Source organism: Homarus americanus, unplaced genomic scaffold (assembly GCF_018991925.1).
Source record: "Homarus americanus isolate GMGI-L3 unplaced genomic scaffold, GMGI_Hamer_2.0 scaffold51859, whole genome shotgun sequence".
Classification (NCBI taxonomy): Eukaryota; Metazoa; Arthropoda; class Malacostraca; order Decapoda; family Nephropidae; genus Homarus; species Homarus americanus.
Genome location: NW_024711292.1, coordinates 5237806 through 5258831, shown reverse-complemented (window position 1 = coordinate 5258831; position 21026 = coordinate 5237806). Strand labels below are relative to the sequence as shown.

Genomic DNA, 21026 nt, shown 5'->3' with positions numbered 1-21026 from the left:
GATTTAAAAGACTCCAGATCCGTTGAATTATCATTAAATATATGGTCTTGTGTCAATGGCAGAATTAAAAAGACTGCACCTGGCAAGAGATTGGGGGATATAGTATAGGCATCAACAGAGACATGAGAGACCCCTTTATCTAACGAGAGGAAACCTCAGCCATCTCTTAGGAGACATGACAATTATTTTATGGAGAAGAAATGAAACACCCTAAGCGTCTAATGACTCAGACAGGTATCTAGTGACACAGGCATTTTTCCAGGTGTACCTAACGGGGAATATAAGACCCAATCCCCAGACGTCTCGCGAGAGATTAACTCCCTCTATTTAAGCAATAACAACCACTTAAAAATACCAACCAATGGTAGGAGAGAGGCGATAGGGCGATTCTCCTTGGTCGACGAAGAACGCGTACTCCCATTTCCCCTAACCCCTCCCAACACTCTCATCCCCCTACACCGTATCCCACACCCCCAATCCACTCCCCTCCTCTTCCCAGGGTTAAAGTAGTCTAAAGTTAAGATTGAATTCAAGTTTGCTGGTGATGAATGAAATTAGTGAGGTTAATGGTGGTGTTGTGGTGACTGTAGTGGTCTCGGATTAATCGGTATTTAGTCATGACGCAACGCTGTTTTTTATGTCTCGTATCGAATGGTATTTAGTTAAGGTGCAATTTGTGTTTTTATCAGTATCTGTGGTAACATGGTATTTAGTTTTAGTTGTAGAGATTTTTTTAGTATTGTCGTTGGTATGCCAGTGATATTTTATGGTGTTTGGCAAATTCCTAGTGTTGCCTTGGATAAACTGGTAACTGTTTAGCTTAAAAGGACCAATGGTTCTTAATACAGAGATAGAGTTTATATATATATATATATATATATATATATATATATATATATATATATATATATATATATATATATATATATATAACATAACATTTATTTATCATTTCTTCTCAACGCTAAGATAAAATAACGGTGACTGAGGATGTTAAATGATTTCTTAGCATTTCCACTGATAAACTTACATTACCTTATATTTTATATTTTTCTTAGTAGTGAATCAAAATCTTTATATCTGGGAATATGTAAACAGGTGTACATACTTGGACAACAAGGGATTGATATGAACCTTGAACCCGTAGTTGTGAGGCAATACATCACAGGTGAGGTCAAGGGCTCACAGTTGTCGCGTCTTGATGGGAAAATACAACTGGGGAATAATTACTCCTTTAGTTCGCTTTAGATCGGAGTAATCAAACTATCTCTTGATAAGGTGTTGTTAACGTGTTTTATGTGAGACCGGAGTGTAAACAGACTCCGATAATGTGGTTTAATTGAGGACGAACAAGAGCTTCCTGGTGGCTAAACTGGTAAAAATACTTCAGTTACGATTAAAAAAACAGTAAATTAAAAAAAAATATACAAACACCTTGATAGATAAAAACTTGACAGCCAGAGAAAGATGACGTAAATCCCGCCGTCAAATTATCAGAATAGACCAGGAAATATAACTCGGACAAACGCTAGCAAAGGCTGATTACCGAATTCGACCTATTAGCTAACCATGACACGTAGCTGCAGAACAAATATCAAACTTAATGACTGACGGACAAACATAAGGGCCAATGGACGAACAGAGATAACACTATGACCCCCTTTCACAATACATAAAAAAAAATATTTGCAAATTTTCAATATTCAGAAAAAACGACGATTATGAATATATAAAGCTGAGTGACACGATAAACCAAAATCTCGAGAACAAAACAGTAAGATAAAACCACACCAAAGGGGGTAAGAACAACAGGAACACACGAGCACTCATAAAACCATTCACTAAGAAACACATCCCTCATTAAGAGCTGCTCAGTACATATTGATACTAGACAATTATTTTAGTTTACAATGAAATCCAATGGTCATAATCATTATATTACTGTTAATCCTCTATATTTCCACTAGGTTATAATCTACCTGAGACACAGCTATTTCCTTTCATAATATAAACAGTACACACCGGGTATACCCAATATAGAATACACTCCGATAGATAGTCTTAATTTACAGTACACCCCTACACACCCTCACGCGTCTACCGTCACCGCCATGGTCGGGTGAAGGCGCCTCGGACTTACCTTGACATAGGCTGGGGAAAAAAATTGGTACTTTCCGTTCTCTCTCTTCCTCCCTCTACTATCACTAACCCCCTTCCCACCACCACCTCCTCCTCGTCCCTACCTCCCTCCCTTACTATCCCACTTCCACCCTTTCTATCCTTTCTCTACCCTGTTACCATCGACCTCCCTCTTTCACTTCCTCCTCCTCCTCTCGTTCCCAATTCTTAGCCCCTTCCTCCCTCCTTCCCTCCCTCCCTCCCTCCCTCACTCGCCTTTCTAACCAGACCTTGGTCTCCTTTACCTCATTAATTATAGTCATAGATGGACCTGTTGGCAAGTATTAGTAATTTTTATACCTAGGTAGTGTTTCCAGTCTACTAAGTTGTGCGTTCTATATTCTTTACACAATTACACACACACACACACACGTGTTTCTTTTGTTCTGTGGGACGAAAAATTCCTTTGTAATACGGTTATGCCAGACTCCGAATGTAATACTATTAAAAAAATATACACTGTAAATAACAGCTTAGTGACCAGACAGACTTACGTGATGTAACTATTAAAAAAGACGGTTCCAAGTTTCTCGTGGGAAGGCAGCAAGATGACATTACATATTAAATTTACCTAATAGTTATCTCAACGAGAGGTAGCTTTGCCAAGGGAAGGAGGCCGCTGTTCTTGATAGGCTTGTCCAGGACTATTTCAAGCCCAACACCGTTCTGGCTTCCATGGCTTGAGTTGACAGATTGTTCCATAAATTTACCATTCTGTGTTAAGAAGTATTTGCTACCATTCGTCCTGCATGACACCTTAACGAGCTTTAAGTTGTGTCATCTGGCGTTGGCGGTGCGTCACGAAAAATTGGCCCGGATTAACATTTTCCATCCCTTTCAAGATTATCAATGTCTCTGAAATTCACCATACTGTGCTGTGTTTTGTCTAAAGAGTTATTACTCCTAACGCCCTCAGTCTATTTGGGTAATCGAGATGAAATAGTTCAGGAAATAAGTCAACAAGGATGGCAAGCACAACTAAACGAGTGACACAGTGTTGGCTTGTACTAATACAATTATTATTCAGCAGTTACCAAATGTCAGGAGTTGTTGAAAACATGTTATGGATATTTGTACAAGCTCACCTGGCGAGGCTGCGGGAAGATATTAGTCTCTTTAATGTTGTAACGCCAGTTGGCTGCTCAGTGTTGACCAATTGTTGATACTCGGCTGGATAATTAAACAGTGGCAAAATATATTCACTGCAGACCTGTGCAACTCCCAGCTCAGCACAGCACTCTAATGTTATTTAACACAACTTTGAACTTTTCTTAATTTAGGTCAAGTGAGACAGGATCGATCAGCTGATAGGTAAGAAGATTAACAAAGTAAGATCAGTTGATTGAACCTGACAGTAAACAAAGTAGGGTCAGTTGATTGAACCTGACAGTAAACAAGCCAGAGTCAGATAACTGCAAAACCAGCAAGCAATCTGCAAGTCCAAACGCAATCAGTCATACACAAATTATGTTGTGATGGAACATGGTACCAAATAATATAATGCAGTACTAGAGATATTATCACTCATCCGTCTGTCTGCTGTCATTACTAGTCAAGGATAACACCCCACAATCTGCCCACCATCTTACTTCCCTCAGCAGTACACACACTCACACACACTCTCTCTCTCTCTCCTGACACAGTCTACCATGCGACACCTGCCCACACTCCTGACACAGTCTACAACCCCAAGGATTGTTGACTTGCTGTCACAGCCAAGCAAGGGTCACAGCATCTCTGAACTTCAAACTAAGACTCTTACTTGTCAAACTGCTTCTCTTGCTTCTTTGATTTCTGAACCAACTCTACACACTAAACTGTGGATGGATCGGACTTCAGCCACAGTCGCTTGAAATAGGGTTAGAGTGGATTATTGAAACCACGATTATTTTGGAGGTAAAGGCCCTACATCCACCACCAATACACACACAAGCATCGAAGTGTACCACCAGTACCACTAAACAACCCTACAGGGATGAGTGTGTGTTTTAACAAGAGAAAAAGATGTACTAACATCATCATGGGTGTCACTCCCTCCTCATATTGAGGGAAAATAATGAGTAAATTACGGTGAATCAGATCTCCCTCTGCTTGCCAAACGCAAGCCAGCATACAGACGCATAGCCAAATGCAGAACAATCACATAGTTACAAACAAATTAACTATTTTCCTGCTCTCAAAATAGGGAGGGACACCAACACTCCATTTAGGTACGCCGCTACAGACTGCAGTATTGACGACACACACACACTATAGATAAACTAAATTGGAAAACACACGTCAGTAAAGTTGTCTTCCAGTTTTCGTCTCCACCTCCTCCGCCGACTTAAGTCCCTTGGAGTTCCTGCGCCCGAGCTCCTCAGTTTATTCAACATTCATACTTCCCAAGCTCACCTATGCCTCCTCTGCCTGGTCTTCCTCCCTAAATACCACACAACGTAAACACCTAGAAAAAGTGCAAAAGAGGGCATGCAAGATTATTCTCTCCTTTTCAAAAGGAGAGAATAATCCACATCAAGAAGCGCTCAACACACTGACCCTCTCGGCTCTCTCTGGCCATCACCATGACCTCATCGGCAAATTTGGTGTGAAGTTTCTGCACCATCCTCGACACCGGCTCCTACTTCCACCCGAGATCCCTCGTCTGCGAATTGCCCATACGAGCACGTACTGATCGCTATAAGAACAACCCAGTCCCAACTGTTGTAGAAATTATCAACAACTCGTAATCAATCAGTGTATTCAATCCCGGTCAATCTTACCTCTTTGCACTGTCACTATGTTGAAATGCCCTGCAGTATAACCTTCTCCCCACCTAGTAATTATGTACCATATTTGTATCACATATGTTACTTGTATATTATTTGCCAATCAGGTTACCCATTTCCCAATTATGTAACTGTATATTTTCAGCTTTCCGGTTGCTATGCTCTTTCAATAAACAGTTAATTATTATTATTATTATTATTATTATTATTATTATTATTATTATTATTATTATTATTATTGTTATTGTTATTATTATTATTATTATTATTACAGCACTGAAGGTTTTCCCAGCCTCAGGCCGAAGATGAGATGCTTATCGGAGAAAAGTCGAAATCAGGAGAAAACCAAATACTGTAGACCTACTGTATTGTCGCCCCTACAGCCTTACTCCTGCTGCACCCCACATACCAACACCACCCTCACTCCCACAAAAACAAATTAACAACACATCATTACCAATCATATTTACATGAAATGCCTCTGTAAGGAATTTGAATGTCACCTAAGACTGCAAAAAAATGCATTGGTAAACAAGATCTAGGATGACGCAAAACAGTACAAGGTTATATAATTAGACTTACAAGTAGATCAACTGCATAATGAAGTATTTAATGAGTTGCTTCATGAGTTAGCAGCATATAATTCAAATCAAACTGGTAGCTACATAAGTTAACGTTTATGTACGCCAATTACGATGACGACTACTGTACGACGCTGGGGCATAACAAGCTAGCTAGGAAATATATGACACGTTTACCCTTAAAGACGACCAAAACAACACGTGTGTGAGTGTTGAGGACAACCTGAAGGAAAACGTGTGTAAATGTCAGTCAAAGCAAGCGTCATTTACTGCTGGGTGGTTGCCATAGTAACTTCTTAAATATTATTCGTCTGACTCATTGATGTAGACGGCAATTTCTCCCATATATAGAGGTATAACTGCAATAGACCTGTTATAATTTTCATCTTTATTATTATTATTATTATTATTATTATTATTACATTTAGTTGTTCTTACAGTATTACTAGACAATCATTATTATTAAATCATTACTAAACTTATGATTATTATAGTAACAAGGCTCGGAGGTTTCTACATGGCTTAATTACCTCCCTCGCCGCCCCTCACCCAAATCAGGTGTTGCCATGCACACCTGTACCCTAACATACTAAAAAAAAAATACGTTTTCCATTCATTAGCAGGAAAACAAAGTAAGAGTGATTGTAGCTCGGTACACACACACACACACACACACACACACACACACACACACACACACACACACACGTGAACCTGTCGGCCTCCATGTCCTTAACACCTTATAAGAGAGGGAGAAGCTGGAGGAGACAATGGGGTAACCGGATGTCCTTGACCCTGACCCCGAGGATGGTGGTCAGCCCGTGTGACCTCCATCTACGCTCTCTCCCAACCAACACCTCACACCACCCGCTAAATGTGACTCGTGTTATCAACCAGAGAAAGAGAAAGGGGGAGAGGCTTGTTGGTTAAACTTCAACCATAGACAAGCTGCGCCAGCGCGGGGCCTGACCGTACGCCCGACAGCGTATACAGTGATATTTATTTAAAGAAAAAAAACTCCCTTACGCAGAAAATATATCCACCAGTCAGTGGGGAAAGACGAACCTAGAGCTGACCACGGTAAGGCCAAAAAATATTAAGTGATAATTGGAACAATGGAGGATAGAGACATCATGATAAAAGATGACAGAGACAAGATAATAAAATAAAGAAAGGAAGACAAACACAAGATAAATATCACTAATATAAGTTTATGGGGGAGATTCGAGAAGGTTAAACCTTTATTAAATAACTGAATATAATTGTTTTGTTTTTTTTACAATTTAATGACTAAGCACAAACTAATTACTAATAATGAGTATTGGTCGGCTCAGAACCCAATACTTAAGAGTCGTATGAAATCATTGACTAGACGTGGAACAATGAGTAACATCAAGGAGTATCCTAATTTACTTAATGTTGAATACTTACTAACAGCGTGAAATACTAATTAAGTTCATGTCTAATAATTAGTCATATACCCTGGAATAATTAATAGCATAAAGGTAATTAAAACCCCAAGTGTAGTAACCGGGTCCCATGGTGTAATGGTTAGCACTTTGGACTCTGAATCCAACAATCCGAGTTCGAGTCTCGGTGGGACCTTGGAATGCATTTTTGTGCCTCAGGTGGTCGTGATCTTACCTCTCAATTAATTCGTTCCGAGTTCACTTCCCGAGTAGGATGCGAGAATGGTGATATCCTGCATAACCTTTACTGAATATGGTAGGTTATCTCTGGGTACTACCGTTTCTTCCTGTACTAAAACCAGAACCGCGAAATACGGGTGTGGATTATGAAAGGGTGCGGACCAAAGAGGCTACCACTTGAACCTTTGAAAATAAGCGAATTACAAATATGAAGCGCAAAAAAACAAATAACAGGTGTGGACCAGCAAACACAGAAGGTGGTACAATCAATATGTTATCTCCCACTATCAGGTGACTACACCGTATCAGCAGGCGGGGAGGTGTACGAGTGTTTGTATGAAAGCTAGTATGTGGCACTATAACTGGCATTTAGGCACTTCTTCCACCGCAGCTAGACACTCACACCTCAGGTAAGTGTTAATTATATTGTCTAAACTGTAAAAGATACAGTCGATCAAATAAGTTAATAACTAAATAACAGACAGCTGCTATAACTGTCAAAACAAACTTCGCTCTTTAAGTATTAGTGAACTGCATCAGGCACAGCACGTTGGTACACTTCCATATGCACAACTTTTTTGTGCCTGGCAATGACTAAACGATATTCCACCTTTCAACAAACGTAGCCAGCATCCCTTCGTCTGCCCCTGAGTTAACGATGACCGTGACCATAGATGTATACATAACCTCTATCACCCCCGTAAGAAAATAGAAGAGGTGATGTCACGTGAACGAAGGTGTCAGAGAAAGATGGCATCACTCCCAATTCACCAAAATGAGACCCAAACCTCGCTAAACTTCCCGTAAATCCCAAAAACAGAGCAAACTAGTGGTACATTCAATGTAATAACTGCCTCCATCCCACCCCATCCAATCATTAACAAAATATGAGATAAAATTTGCCAAAGCGTTTGGTCGGTGATGTACCCCGGGTCGGTGATGTACCCCGGGTCGGTGATGTACCCCGGGTCGGTGATGTACGGGTCCCGGGATGATTGATGTACCCCGATGTCGGGTCGGTGATGTACCCCGGGTCGGTGATGTACCCCGGGTCGGTGATGTACGGTCGGTGATGTACCCCGGGTCGGTGATGTACCTCGGTGATGTACCCCGGTCATTGATGTACCCCGGTGATGTCGGTGATGTACCCGGTCGGTGATGTACCGGGTCGGTGATGTACGGGTCCCCCCCAGGTCGGTGATGTACCAAGATGGTCGCAACACACGCGGCGGGGGAGGGGGGGGGGGGGTGGGCAAAACCAACGTTTTATATTTGTCATACCCCCGTGGTAGCATGTGTTACGCGCACCACTTGGGGTACATCACCGACCCGTGGTACAGTTGCCTCCACATGATCGTACCACGGCCTGGCAGTGTGTGGCACGCAGCGCGGTAGTCATGGGCGTAAAACTTTGGATTATCCTGTTTGTCGGCTACACACAATGCTGCATAACACGTATTACAGGACTCGTTTATCTTTTTACCTCCGTTATTGTTTGTATCTACCGCAAACAGGGTTATCGCACTGGTTTACTCCCATGCATTCAGCCATGATTAGGCGCTGCACTGCCACATCTCATACTCCAAGCTGGGGGCTCGTACCCGATCTGTGATACGTTCATCTGGAGGCAACTGTACAGCACCGATCCGGGTTACACACACATTTGTCGGTGTACTGTATGTATATGCCGAAGTGTCCGAGATATCTCTGCACAAGAAAGCATTAAACAAAAGAATAAACAAATGGAGTAACCATGAAATACTTTCCTTTGGAAATAATCCTTGGTATACGCGCTTCGTGTGGCATCTGGAGGCTTAAACAAAGTTTGGAACACTTTTCCTTTCGCATGCAGGTCAATACACTTTACGTCATTAAGACGAAGTAGTAACGTTCATTGCAGTAATATTTACTTAGATAAGTCAAGATACATATAGCGCTAACGACTGTGTATCAGAAGGTTTATAAAAATATTTTGCGGTTACTCCGTTAAGTTTCCAATGTATTTAGACGCCACGATATCACGAGAGGTGTTGTCAGGTGCAGGAGTCCCTCTATATAATTTCTCTTCTGGAGAGTCGTCATGTTAAAGAATTTGATAAGTTAATGGACACCACATGCAGTACGTAGTATCTCTACCTTCCATATTCACTGAAATTGGTATTTTACTGCCATTATGGTCATTAAGAGGAAATTTATATTAGTGATGTGTAAGATGAACGGATACCAGTTCGATGACAGTATTTAAAACAAAGTTGATATAAGTGTTAAATTAAAGGAGGGAGGAAAGTAATATTGGCAACAGTTACGAAAAAATCATAGATGTCCTCCCGACACTCAGGTGGGAGAACAATCACTTAATCAACTCTCTCACTACTTCGTATTTGTAGAGGGGGAGGTACAGTACATGTGTTTTATCTTATCCTTTGTCTGTCCTCAGGTGAGTCATGGTGCGTCTGCCTGGTCACGGCTTCACCGAGGGTGGCCTCACCCTCCTCCCGCTCAAGATGACGTCAACATCATCAGCTGGAGACCCTGTATGTAAACAAACCTTTGGCAGTTCAAACGACGGCCTGAACAAAGTGGTTCTTCTCTTCGGCGATGATTTGGAGAGTAAAGGCACTCTTAAGGATTCCTTTGTGAACTACATCTTCGACGTCGCGGTGACCGACACCCATCGTCTCATTCTGGTGAATAATCACATCTTCAATGACGATCCAAACACTATCTATGTATACATATTCAATCAATCGGGGGATATGGCCCTGCCCTTCAACCTAGTTCTGGTTGACGTACCCCCTTTAGGTTCCCCTACTGACACAGAGAGGGACGTGAGGATCCTGCAGGACCTGGAGGGGTTCCTTCAACAAGAATTTGGAACGACTATGATTGATAGCGTCAGTCTGGTTACTCCTTCGTCTCAGGATGTTCTTCGTCCACTCATCAACACCTATGAGCTACTCAGTCTTTCCTTTGATGGACTTGAAGGTATCATGCAGATACTTGTGTCAGACTCCACGTCTTATATGACTCTTCTCAACTCGCTCAAAAAATCTAACATCGATTACAGCAATTTGTTTATCTTTGACAACGGGGAGACAGACGCCGGAAATGTCAGCCCAGAAGAGTACTTCTTACTTCAAATCTTCCACCACTTCGACTACCACGGCGTTAGCGATTTCTTTCAGGAACTAAAAGAGGCTTCACCCTTGAGCCTGTCACTCGTGAGGCGACTGGAAGCAGGAAGTGTGGATATTTCCGACATATCGAGATTACGAGTGATTCATCAGTTCACGGAAGTTGTTGGACACGTCGATGGACTGGATCTTCGTCAGCTGTTGATGAAAGTGGAGCACCAGGATGAAACACTAAGAATAAAGAAGCTCACACTGGGAGATGCCAACGACAAACCAACTAAAATCCTCGTTTTGGTGGGGGACAAAACCTCGGGAAAAACGACCCTCGCTACGGCCATGATCAACCACATCTTCGCCGTCAAATTCCAAGACAACTTCCGCTTACTCGCTAATGGCGATCCGCTGCACCGCCTTCATAAGACCCTAAATTTAAAGAAAACTAAATTCACAACGGCTTACACCTTCAACCTCCTGCCGAGACCCTACGACCGCCACAACCTCATCATCGTGGACACGCCGGGCCTGGGGAGCTCAGAGGAACATGCTCACAACAAGAACATAATGACCCGCTTGACGACACTGTTAAGACAGACCTGCGGATTTCACCATTTTGACGTTATAGGCTTCGTAGCACCAGCCAGAATCGAAAAACTCTGAGTCTTACAAATCCGTCTACAAGCACCTGTACTCGCTCCTCACAGACGAAGGGAAAGAAAAAATCATAGTCTTGGTTACGCAATCCGACGCCAAAAGACCCCCAGTAATCCAGGCTCTCAATAAACTTGGGCTACCTTTCTCCACGGACTTTAAGTTTAACTCTCACACACTCTTAACAGACGTATTCACTGTGGGTTCAGAAGGCGACACTCACAGAGCCATCAGTGAACTGTACTGGAAGATAGAACAGTTTAGTCTCAGCTGCTTCTTCGCTGAGCTGGGGGACTAGCCAAAGATCAAACGTTCGTGATACGCAGTGATTCGAGTGTTTTCTCAGTTTCTTAAAATTGCGTATTGTTATTGACCAAAAAGTATAACCACCTTGTTCTTACTGTGGCTGCTGTCATTAATGCTCTTGTTATTGTCATGTTTATTACTGACCCAATTATTGATCTTTGATGGTTTTACTTTAATACTGTTTGTTTGTTTTTTTTCTCATTACAAACACCATCATCATCATCATCAACGGAACCGCCCAAACTTATCGAAGAGAATATTTTTTAAGTATATAACCTAAACCAAATTTTGAGAGGCAAACATTACCATGTCTATCACATATTAGTGAGGGGGGATATACACTTTAGGTCTTCCAGCACGTAAGCATACACTATACAACAATACTATTAAGAAGTTAGGATAATGTACCTTTCTGCTTTTATCACTGCTGTTATCTAAACTTATAAAAGCGACCATTGTGTACAAACTTAACAAGGTACATCAATAAACTCTCCATCTAAATGATTACACGATCTCACACACAAACACACACACAAACACACACACACGTGAAACTTGCCACATTGAGGGTTATCAACTCTTTCATCACCTTCGTTCACATGGACGCGGAGGGGGCGTTGCCCTCTTCTGTCAAGATGTACTACGCCCGTCACGCCTGGATGTTCAAGTCCCAGCAATGTCCTTCCCTCCTCCTGCTGAAACCTAAACAACTGTTACTTACTTGGGGTGATAAAGGGGTGGGCTGGGGGGTGGGCTGGGGGGTGGACATGGGGTCTATTACTGGGTTTCTCTTACTAATCCTTTTAATTTTGCTTTATTATAGAGGGTGAGCCAAGAGTCACTGTGCACACCTACCGTAGACGATGAGTATATTGTTCAGTGACACAATCAACTCGGATCGTTATTATAAACTAATTCTTTGCTCTTTCATTGGACATTCAAATGAGGACGAAATACCTGCGGCTACTTCCAACAGGACGGTGATATACTGCACACACACACAGCTCGTGTCTCCATGAAGCTACTGCGCGATGTGTTCGGGGACAGAATAATTTCAAAGGGCATTTGGCCACCACGGCCGCCAGATCTTACACCCCCCTATTATTATGTGGCGAGCAATGAAAAGCACAGTTTACAAAGACAATCCTCACACTCCCTGAGCTGAAGGAAGTCATCGCAAATTTCACCAGGAACATCTCTCCGAATGAATTGTCGAGTCTTTGCAAACAAGATAAGGAGTGTAGATGCGTGTCTATAGGCACGTGGGTGCCATTACCAACATTTGTTGTAACATAGGTGAGTATGGGAAATGTATTTGTATTAATGTACAGAGACTGAATATACTCATCGTCTACGGTAGGTGCACAGTGACTTTTGGCTCACCCTGTATTAATATTATTATTACTTTAGATGTCATCTATTATTAATACTTTTGGTCACGAACAATACACGATCAACACAGCCAGTCACAACACTTGGAGCCTGGAGTTGCAGGAGCTGTGGATGCCAGAGTATTTTTCTTGCATAGTCATCAGTATGTTCCTACTTTATCTGCATTTAACAGTAATATTTTCTTGTGAATAATGACATATTACACATATGCAGGAATTTCTGGTGTGTTACAAACAAGCATGTTGTGGTTGCTTTTTGTTATTCCCTTGTCAAAGCAAACTCTTAAATGACAGCAGCAATTCAGTAATTTTGAGAAAATCTTCGACAACCTAAGAGTTAAAGATGTGTCTCTGTAACAGAAACGTAATATACTATTATCTATTACTTTACCTTCTATTACTATTACAGCCCAAAATAGTCTATTGCTATTACCCCATGTCTGGCTGGGGCCTCTACATATGGTGTCCTCTTAAGACGGGGTTCCATTTATGACCCAATGAATAACGAATGCATTGAAATTTAATTGCGTAAGGATCTTAATAGCAACAGTGTAATGAACAATAAAAACATACCCAGGAAGTTGTAAACACTTTTAATTAACATGCAATGAAAATGACTCATCGGTGTGCATGAGCTCCACCTTTAGTTCGTGGAGGTTTTTCAGTTTCTATACAAATTACTAAATAGACTAGTTAATAGAGCTCCAATGGCGTCTATCTGTTGTCTACTGGAAGGTGGCGTGTGGTGTGATGTCAGTAGATGGTGTTATGGGGTGTCAGCGCCGGGCACAGTTTAGAGCACAGGTCCACCGTGTTTCGCAAGCAGATACTTTATAATTTGTGGTGTTTGTTTACGTTGGGAAACACAAGTAACATGTTATTACAACCTGTCCGCTGTATTATGTGGACATATAACATTGCTTGTTAACTTTTGGCAGTACCTGCATGGGTCATGACGATGTGTGTCATTGCCTGGGGAGAAACATTATTTATGAGTTTGTTGTATGCTAGAAAACAATATTATGTCATACTGATGTTTTATATGATAGAGTATTGATAAGAGGTGACGCATTAGCGTTTTGTAAGTCAAATATGGCAAAAAGAGAAAATGGCGTTATATTGAGGTAGATTCTATGCATTATTTTCTAAGCATACCTCCAACTAATACAAAGTTCGATATCCGTATCAATGACTCGTGACGGCTGAGCTAAAATGTGTGTCGGCTCCAACATCACCTGTCACAAATTCACTGAAAATTCAAGCTGTGTGACTGAGGCACCGACCCATCCATACTGAACCATCCATCATCCAAATTCCAATTTACTAAAAAAGATTCAATTCCTATTTCTGAATCACCAACAAAAAAATAGCAACCTTTAAATAATATTCAACTTAATAAAGTGGGAATTGATTCAATGTTCAAGGCCTGATTCGGGGTTTCGTTCATGGTGTTTAAAATCACTGGGCGGGGTTTAGAAACGAAGTGTTTGGTCTATCATTTGCTGGTTATATATTATTTAATGCATATGAAAGTATACGAAAGTAATACTAATACTGTAATATAATTATACGTGTTTATCACCTCACCCTTGTAAAGAATAAAGGTGAGGAGCACACTACACGGAGAGGGTGGACTGGCAACGCTGACTGAACCAGTTGGAAGTGGAGGAGACTGTAGTGTACATCATCCTGGGGCTCAAATACGAACCAAACTCAATACAGACAAATATACCCCTATGAGTCATGTCTTGTATTTATCCATAAAAATCTTATCTAACTTATTCGTGTTTTTGTTTTGTTTTTAAGTTTTCTACATAAATTTTCCTTATAATTATTATTGAACTGTGCCAATTTCGTAAATAAATTGTTACAATTCAGATTATTAGACCAATACACGACTTAAATACATTATTAGGTTGTATTTTTCTTATCCGTTAATAATATGTAACTACGATGCGTACTCACGTTTCTTATATTTATTCAGAAATTAATTTTCTGGTGTTACCCCATCAAGATGCGTCCTCTAATCTTGGTGAATGAAAGAAAACTGACCGTATTCAGATTATATGCGTAACACGTGTATTTTAAACACCTTTCTACTTTCTGGAGGTAGTTACTAATTCGCATTAAAATGGGAAGAGGAGTGGGGAGGGGATGTAACATGATACACTTGTACCAAGCTACTTAATTTATCAGAAAAAAGAGGACACTTACACAAGGACGATAATATATATTTTCCGTTAAAGTACGAGACGAATGGATCTGGTGTCTAAGTCCAGTACTCAATTAAATCAATTAAATTTTGAACAAATGGGATAATTCGGTGGGTAGAGTACTGAGCAGAGGTGTTCCGCTCCCCCACAATAAAAGAAATAAAGTCTCGTGCGTTTTTATGTTTAGTAATTTAAAGGTATTTGTTGGTTTAAATTTATTTGACAAATATCTCCATTCACCAGGCATCTACTCACTGGCCATAATGCATCACGAAAACAGCCGCATGGGTTACCACTACAGTAGTTGTGATGACCTGAGGTGAAATAGGTAAATATTTTCCATGATACTGAACTACAAGCTATTAAACATATCAGGAAGTTAAACTATCCATAGAAACTAATTCACCCGATAGCCCACCTGCTGTCAACCTCCTCTTATATTTCCCACTTCTCAACTTTACCTTGGACTGTACCCTTCTTGCACCCTCAGAGCTAATGCTCTCTTCTCTCCGTATCACCAACCAACCAAAAACTATGACCATAAATATATCACATGTGTATTATAGCTACAGGCTAAATGTTATAAAGGCAGGTAAAGATACGAATCTGCTAGCCTGAAGAGTCAATTCAAAGTGAACCAAAGTATCCCAAGACATCTGCCGAAAAAGACAGGAAACTTGCCGAAAAAAATTACCGATTTTTTCACAAACTTACCAAATATATACAACGTGTGACACGAATAAGATGTTGACTCAAGCATTGAAATCTTCTGTCCATTCCGTTTTTTACTCGTATCGTACCACTTACACCAACACACCAGTTCAAATAATGACACGAACACGAAACACCAAAAGCGCGCACACGCACACACACAGCTACCATAGGACCAGCCACCTCTTCCACCAAACTGTCGCCTTTCCTCTGTAGCAGTACTACATTAACCCAACTCTCACACATTTTTACGTCAAATGGTGATAGGTGGAAATCATATCCACCCCTTTCCAACGAGGTAGATTTCATGAGGTGGGTCTGCCATTTCAACGTGGTTTTAGCAGGTAAGGAAATTATATATGGGTAGACACTGGGGGGTGGGGAAGAACTGTACCATACCCTAGGGAGGATTTAGAGGGAAAATCGGATGCTTCCTATAAAAAAAAGGGGGCTGGGGCCGACGCATCCAATAGGAATAAATTCTAGAAAGGGATTATCCCTCCCAGCAATGATAAATTCTAGGGGTAGGGTAAAGCACCTATCCCCATCATATCAATAGTATATCCGAGGAGGCAAAGAAAATCTCACCTCCTGAGCTGGAAAAGTTTTAGGGTTTGTAAACACAGGGATCTCTCCCCCTCCCTGTACACACGCCGCCTCGACGACTGTGGGGAGAATGTTTACCAATCAGCTTAGTAAATGACCCCGGGACTGACAGTGTTGGGTAATTACACAAAACGACCACTCGGGAATAACATGATCGCCTCTGTGTTTACAAATTTTGTTGGCAGGGGGGGGGGTGTGCGGGGGGGCTGCTCTCTAATTGATTTCCAGGATTTATAACATTCAATTTAATCGTGGAGATTGTTTTGATACGCAGGATGAGAGACGGTCCGTGTGGAAAGTTTGTTGGGAATGTTGCTTAACATTAAGATCCCTTCGCTGGCGGGCGTGTAGAAAATTTAATCCTAGATGACGTTGAAGACGTGTACACCGACTTTCCCTCTGCTTCAAAGCCCTGCCCACTTTGAATAAGTAATATTGTTGGAAATTTTATCGGTTAAATACTCGAAAATTATAAATTTCTGACGGAAATGCTGTAGAATAAATTATTTTTAGTTTTTTATTTTCTCTCCCTATACAAGACTCAAAATATAAGTAGGTGTTGGCAACTTCTACATAATTAACCCTTAACCTACCCACCTTAACTTTATCTAACTTCTTAACCCACTGCAATATAAATTTCAGTTATATTAAGTTGCTAACTGGGGACTATGCCCCGGAGCCCCGTAACAGCGTATAAAACGTACCTTAATATGAAGGTGGGTCGAGTGCAACAATAACAACTGACTGTTACACCTAAACATTTATTTTTCCTTTAATGTCACTCTCCAGCCGCATTGTTGACACTTGTGCGGCCGTCCACCAAGACCATGGTCACATATTAAGTCTTAACACGATTTTGAGCCTAAAGAAGCACAGATGGTTTGCGATAACTTTTGGATTCTCCAGAAGACGACGACATAATCGCGTTTATTGCTAATGGTATTACAAAACCCCGATCAGATCCTCCACCGTTTCCTGTACATGTTGACAAGATTTTTTAGTTTATCAAATTTATTGACAAAGCTTGTAGTATATTCATTAACAGTATATATAGGTCAGATTCACGTGGGTGATGTCACTGTTCACTGCCATGCAGGACAGAGGTTCGTACACAAGGAAATGCATCATATTCATTAGCAGTATATATAGGTCAGAGTCATGTGGGTGATGTCACTGTTCGCTGCCATGCAAGACAGTGGTACATATACATTGGACGTCATATTCTAATTGAAGACTAATCAGTGTGGGCTACCAAATTTGGGATAAACAGCAAGAATGTCCCCAAGCACCCCTGATTAAATGTAGTTATTACAAAGTTAATGATACAATAAGCCAGGTGGCCTGAGTATTCCGGTATGGGTACAGCGTTACTAACTTGCCAAATGTGTCTGTATCCTAGCCTAATTCTGGCCACGACTACATCACATTGTCTGGTTCTGTCCTTATGCTGGCCATACCGGTACCTCTCGTCACAAAATTTTTCATATTTACTAATGCTATAACTGACAGGTCTCTCTGCATTTCTCAGTTCTTCTAAATCAGAGTTCATGATTCTAACTTGAAAGTTTTTAAGTACAGCATTGGACAGGCCAAGGTCACGGTCAACATTTTCTTTCCTACATGCCTCGCTGGCCAGTCGATCAGCACGGTCATGATACCTAATTCCAACATGGGACGGAATCCACACAAATTCGATAAGAGGGTTGTTCTCATTGGCAGTTATCACATTTATTTTAATATCATATACAACTTTAGACAGAACCTGACGAGCTGCTCATTGATTTCAAAGCACTTTGAGAGTCACAGAATATCACCCCACCTCCACTTTCTTTAAGGTAGTCTGTAGCTAAGTAGATTCCAGTTAGTTCAGTTTGACAAGATCGAATTCACTCCCTGATATCTAAAAGAGTGGCAGGATGTTGGTCGCCAATGGAGATGTGACGCCGCCATTTTTAAGGTAAATAATTTCTTCGCCTACAAAGCGCCCAAGAGACGATTTATTACCGCCATATAATCAATTGTTCGTCGCCTTTTACCTCGTAATTTCCATGTTCCTTTATGCCTTGCCCAGTGCAGGCGATTTATAACCAAAGGGTAGAGAAAAAATAATGAAAAATAAAGGAAAAAGATGTCGTTTCGTTTGTAGTACTTTGTCATCCAAACAACATGAGGAAAATATAAACGAAATCTAAAGACTCTTTCCGGTGACATCCGTCTCCTCCACATTTATCCGTGTTGTTACTCCCATGATTTCCCTTTACTTCAAAGTCCTACCCACTTTTTTGCAGCCAAAATTGTTCATTTCCGACAAAATGAAGGTCAGGTTCTACTGAAGCACCATGAAAATCATAAGAAAAAATTCTTTTTCTTAGTAATTTCCGTAGTTGTCTCTACTGAATCTTTACCTCGCATGATCTGTCCTGGAATGAGCCAAACAAAAATTTTCTCTATATGCAAACGTCGTAAATTTAGTAAAATTGTCGTTTGGGTCATCCACCTATCTGGAAGATAAAATTATGTTGTTCCGATTTGTTTTTATGTATTTTCAGCGATTCTGAATTTTTACAGCAAATCACTACTTGTTGAGCGAGCTACACCCCCCCCCCCACTTATCCAACGATAATGGAAGCTCCCCCAGTGGGAACCAGGGATTTTGGTGGGGGAAAATCACAAAATTAGTGATCTGCGATAGAAATGGTCAGAATCGTTCAAAACACATCGGGGAAAAAAAACAATTTCAACCAATCCTAACCTAACCTAACCTAAGTCCAAACAGAGAAATAATGTATACCGCACACACCCGGAGGTTAACGTAACCTAACCTATACACTTGTGTGCTTACCTTAATTAGACTAATTTAAAATCCTAAAATATGCTGGATAACCGAAACGATAATACCGTAAAAATGTATATAAATTATCACCACTCCGAACTGTCACCAGCAACTGTTAAACTCGGTAAAGTTTTACTTTCGGACAACACCGGAAACTTAGACATTTTATCCTTGCAATCAACAGTTTAAACGATTCTATGACGTTTCCCACGCTAAATTAATGACCTGATGTAACCGCCTAACTGGGGGGGCCAGGTGTCTTAGAATTAAGTTCCTATGATTTCCCAGATGATTCTTACCTTATATTATCTCCCATTGTTGGTGATGGGAGCAAGACCTGCATGGGGTGGTGATAGGGAGGAGGAAGGTTGGACCACCATAACACAGCCATCACTCGCCTTACCTCACTAAAAGTATGTTATTATTGTTCACACTAATTTTCCATCACATTAATATACTTGCATGTATCTTAAGTTCTTCACTGTGTTCTTGGTAAACACAAATTACCTTGAATATTCACAAATATATCTTACGATTCACAATTCACAATATTTTGTAATGTCACAGAACCGCTGTACTTTGTTGCCGGTGTTTTCTTGCTGCGCCTGCGCACCGAGCTCAGACTTGAAACCGCCGTGACGTCACTGACGTGCAGTCGAAATTAGTAGGAAAAGTAAACATGGTAAACACGTACACTAGACAATGAGACGCGTTTAGTGTCGCTTTCAATCGTCAGATGGCATTGCGGGTGGTGATATGGCAAACCTGTGTTAACTTAACTTCGGGAAAAATAGGAAGACTGTGGTCAGCTACCTACAGAAATATGCAAGTCGCCAATAGCTGTGATTGTAGTATACGATGATCCAAACACTGTCTTATATATAACTATACTTCCCTCTGTTAAGACTCAAGAAAATATGAGGTTTTTTTTTTTCTGCTAAAATGTTGTATTAATCGAAATCCATCAGGGACCAACTGTAATTATTTTGCCACATTTTTTTTTCTTGAGAAAATATGACTGCACCACTTAACAACGTTCTGTGGAGAATCTAGACAAACCTGTAAGTTTTAACTGCAACATAATCATCTCTACAAATAATCGTACTTATTATAGGGCGAAGTTATAAAGAGTTTATGATATAATACAGAAAACAAGAAATATTGTTACGTCATATGGAGTTTGTATTACCGCCACTTGAGTAGATTATTTACATTAGTTCCCCATCACCTGGTCTGTGACGCCCACACTACAACTCACTCCTGTAAGTTATGTAACCATATTATATAAAAGGAATGTAATAAAGTAATACCGAAACATAATATTTATTTTAGACATACACAAAAAAACTGAGAAAAGTAATACCTGCTATATATATATACTGTATTTGTAAATGGTTACAAAGTTGCATCTTCTTCCCTGCGACTCAGGCAGTGAGACATTCAACTGGGTATATTAATTCCTTCCCATCAACCAGTAGCACCTGTAGTTCTCCGTACACCACTGAAAGGAAATAAAAGTTAAGAGGATCCATTTCTCATGTTTACACATATCAAAGGTCATAATTTAAAGATATACAAATCACCATGTAACAGCCATTTAAATGATCAATGGTCTCTTTCACCGATGGTTACACCGTAATTCTAGATGTTGAACAATGGATGAACATAATTTCTCTAATTTTATCTTTTTTTCTAACATTATATATTTATGCCTGTTTTTTTTAAGATAACATACGAGTTAGTTAAAGAATAGACTACATAAATGAGATCGAGAAGCCTTGGCACAAAAAACTGACTGTTTGTATATTTAATAAAAGCAGATTTGCCGAACACACACACACACACACACACACACACACACACACACACACACGATAGGACTAATTTATTGAAGACGGAAGAAACATTAAACAAAAGAGGCGATAAATTATAAAAGAGACGATATACATATATATAAAAGTAAAAAAAATAAAGATGAAACATGGGATTTAATGCGCCGGACACATAT

The 21026-nt window shown here is 40.5% G+C and overlaps 1 protein-coding gene and 1 non-coding gene across 2 annotated transcripts; both read left to right on the top strand.

Annotated features, from left to right (window-relative positions):
• Positions 1-7060: 7060 nt before the first annotated feature.
• On the top strand, positions 7061-7132 carry Trnaq-cug. Its single transcript has one exon. It is a non-coding gene; the product is annotated as a tRNA-Gln (tRNA).
• Positions 7133-7515: 383 nt separating this feature from the next.
• LOC121857889 lies at positions 7516-11846 on the top strand. The gene is made up of 2 exons (XM_042354132.1): positions 7516-7586; positions 9614-11846. Exon 2 carries the CDS (start codon positions 9621-9623, stop codon positions 10965-10967), a length of 1347 nt encoding a protein of 448 aa, XP_042210066.1. The 5' UTR covers positions 7516-7586; positions 9614-9620; the 3' UTR covers positions 10968-11846.
• The last annotated feature ends 9180 nt before the right edge of the window (positions 11847-21026 follow it).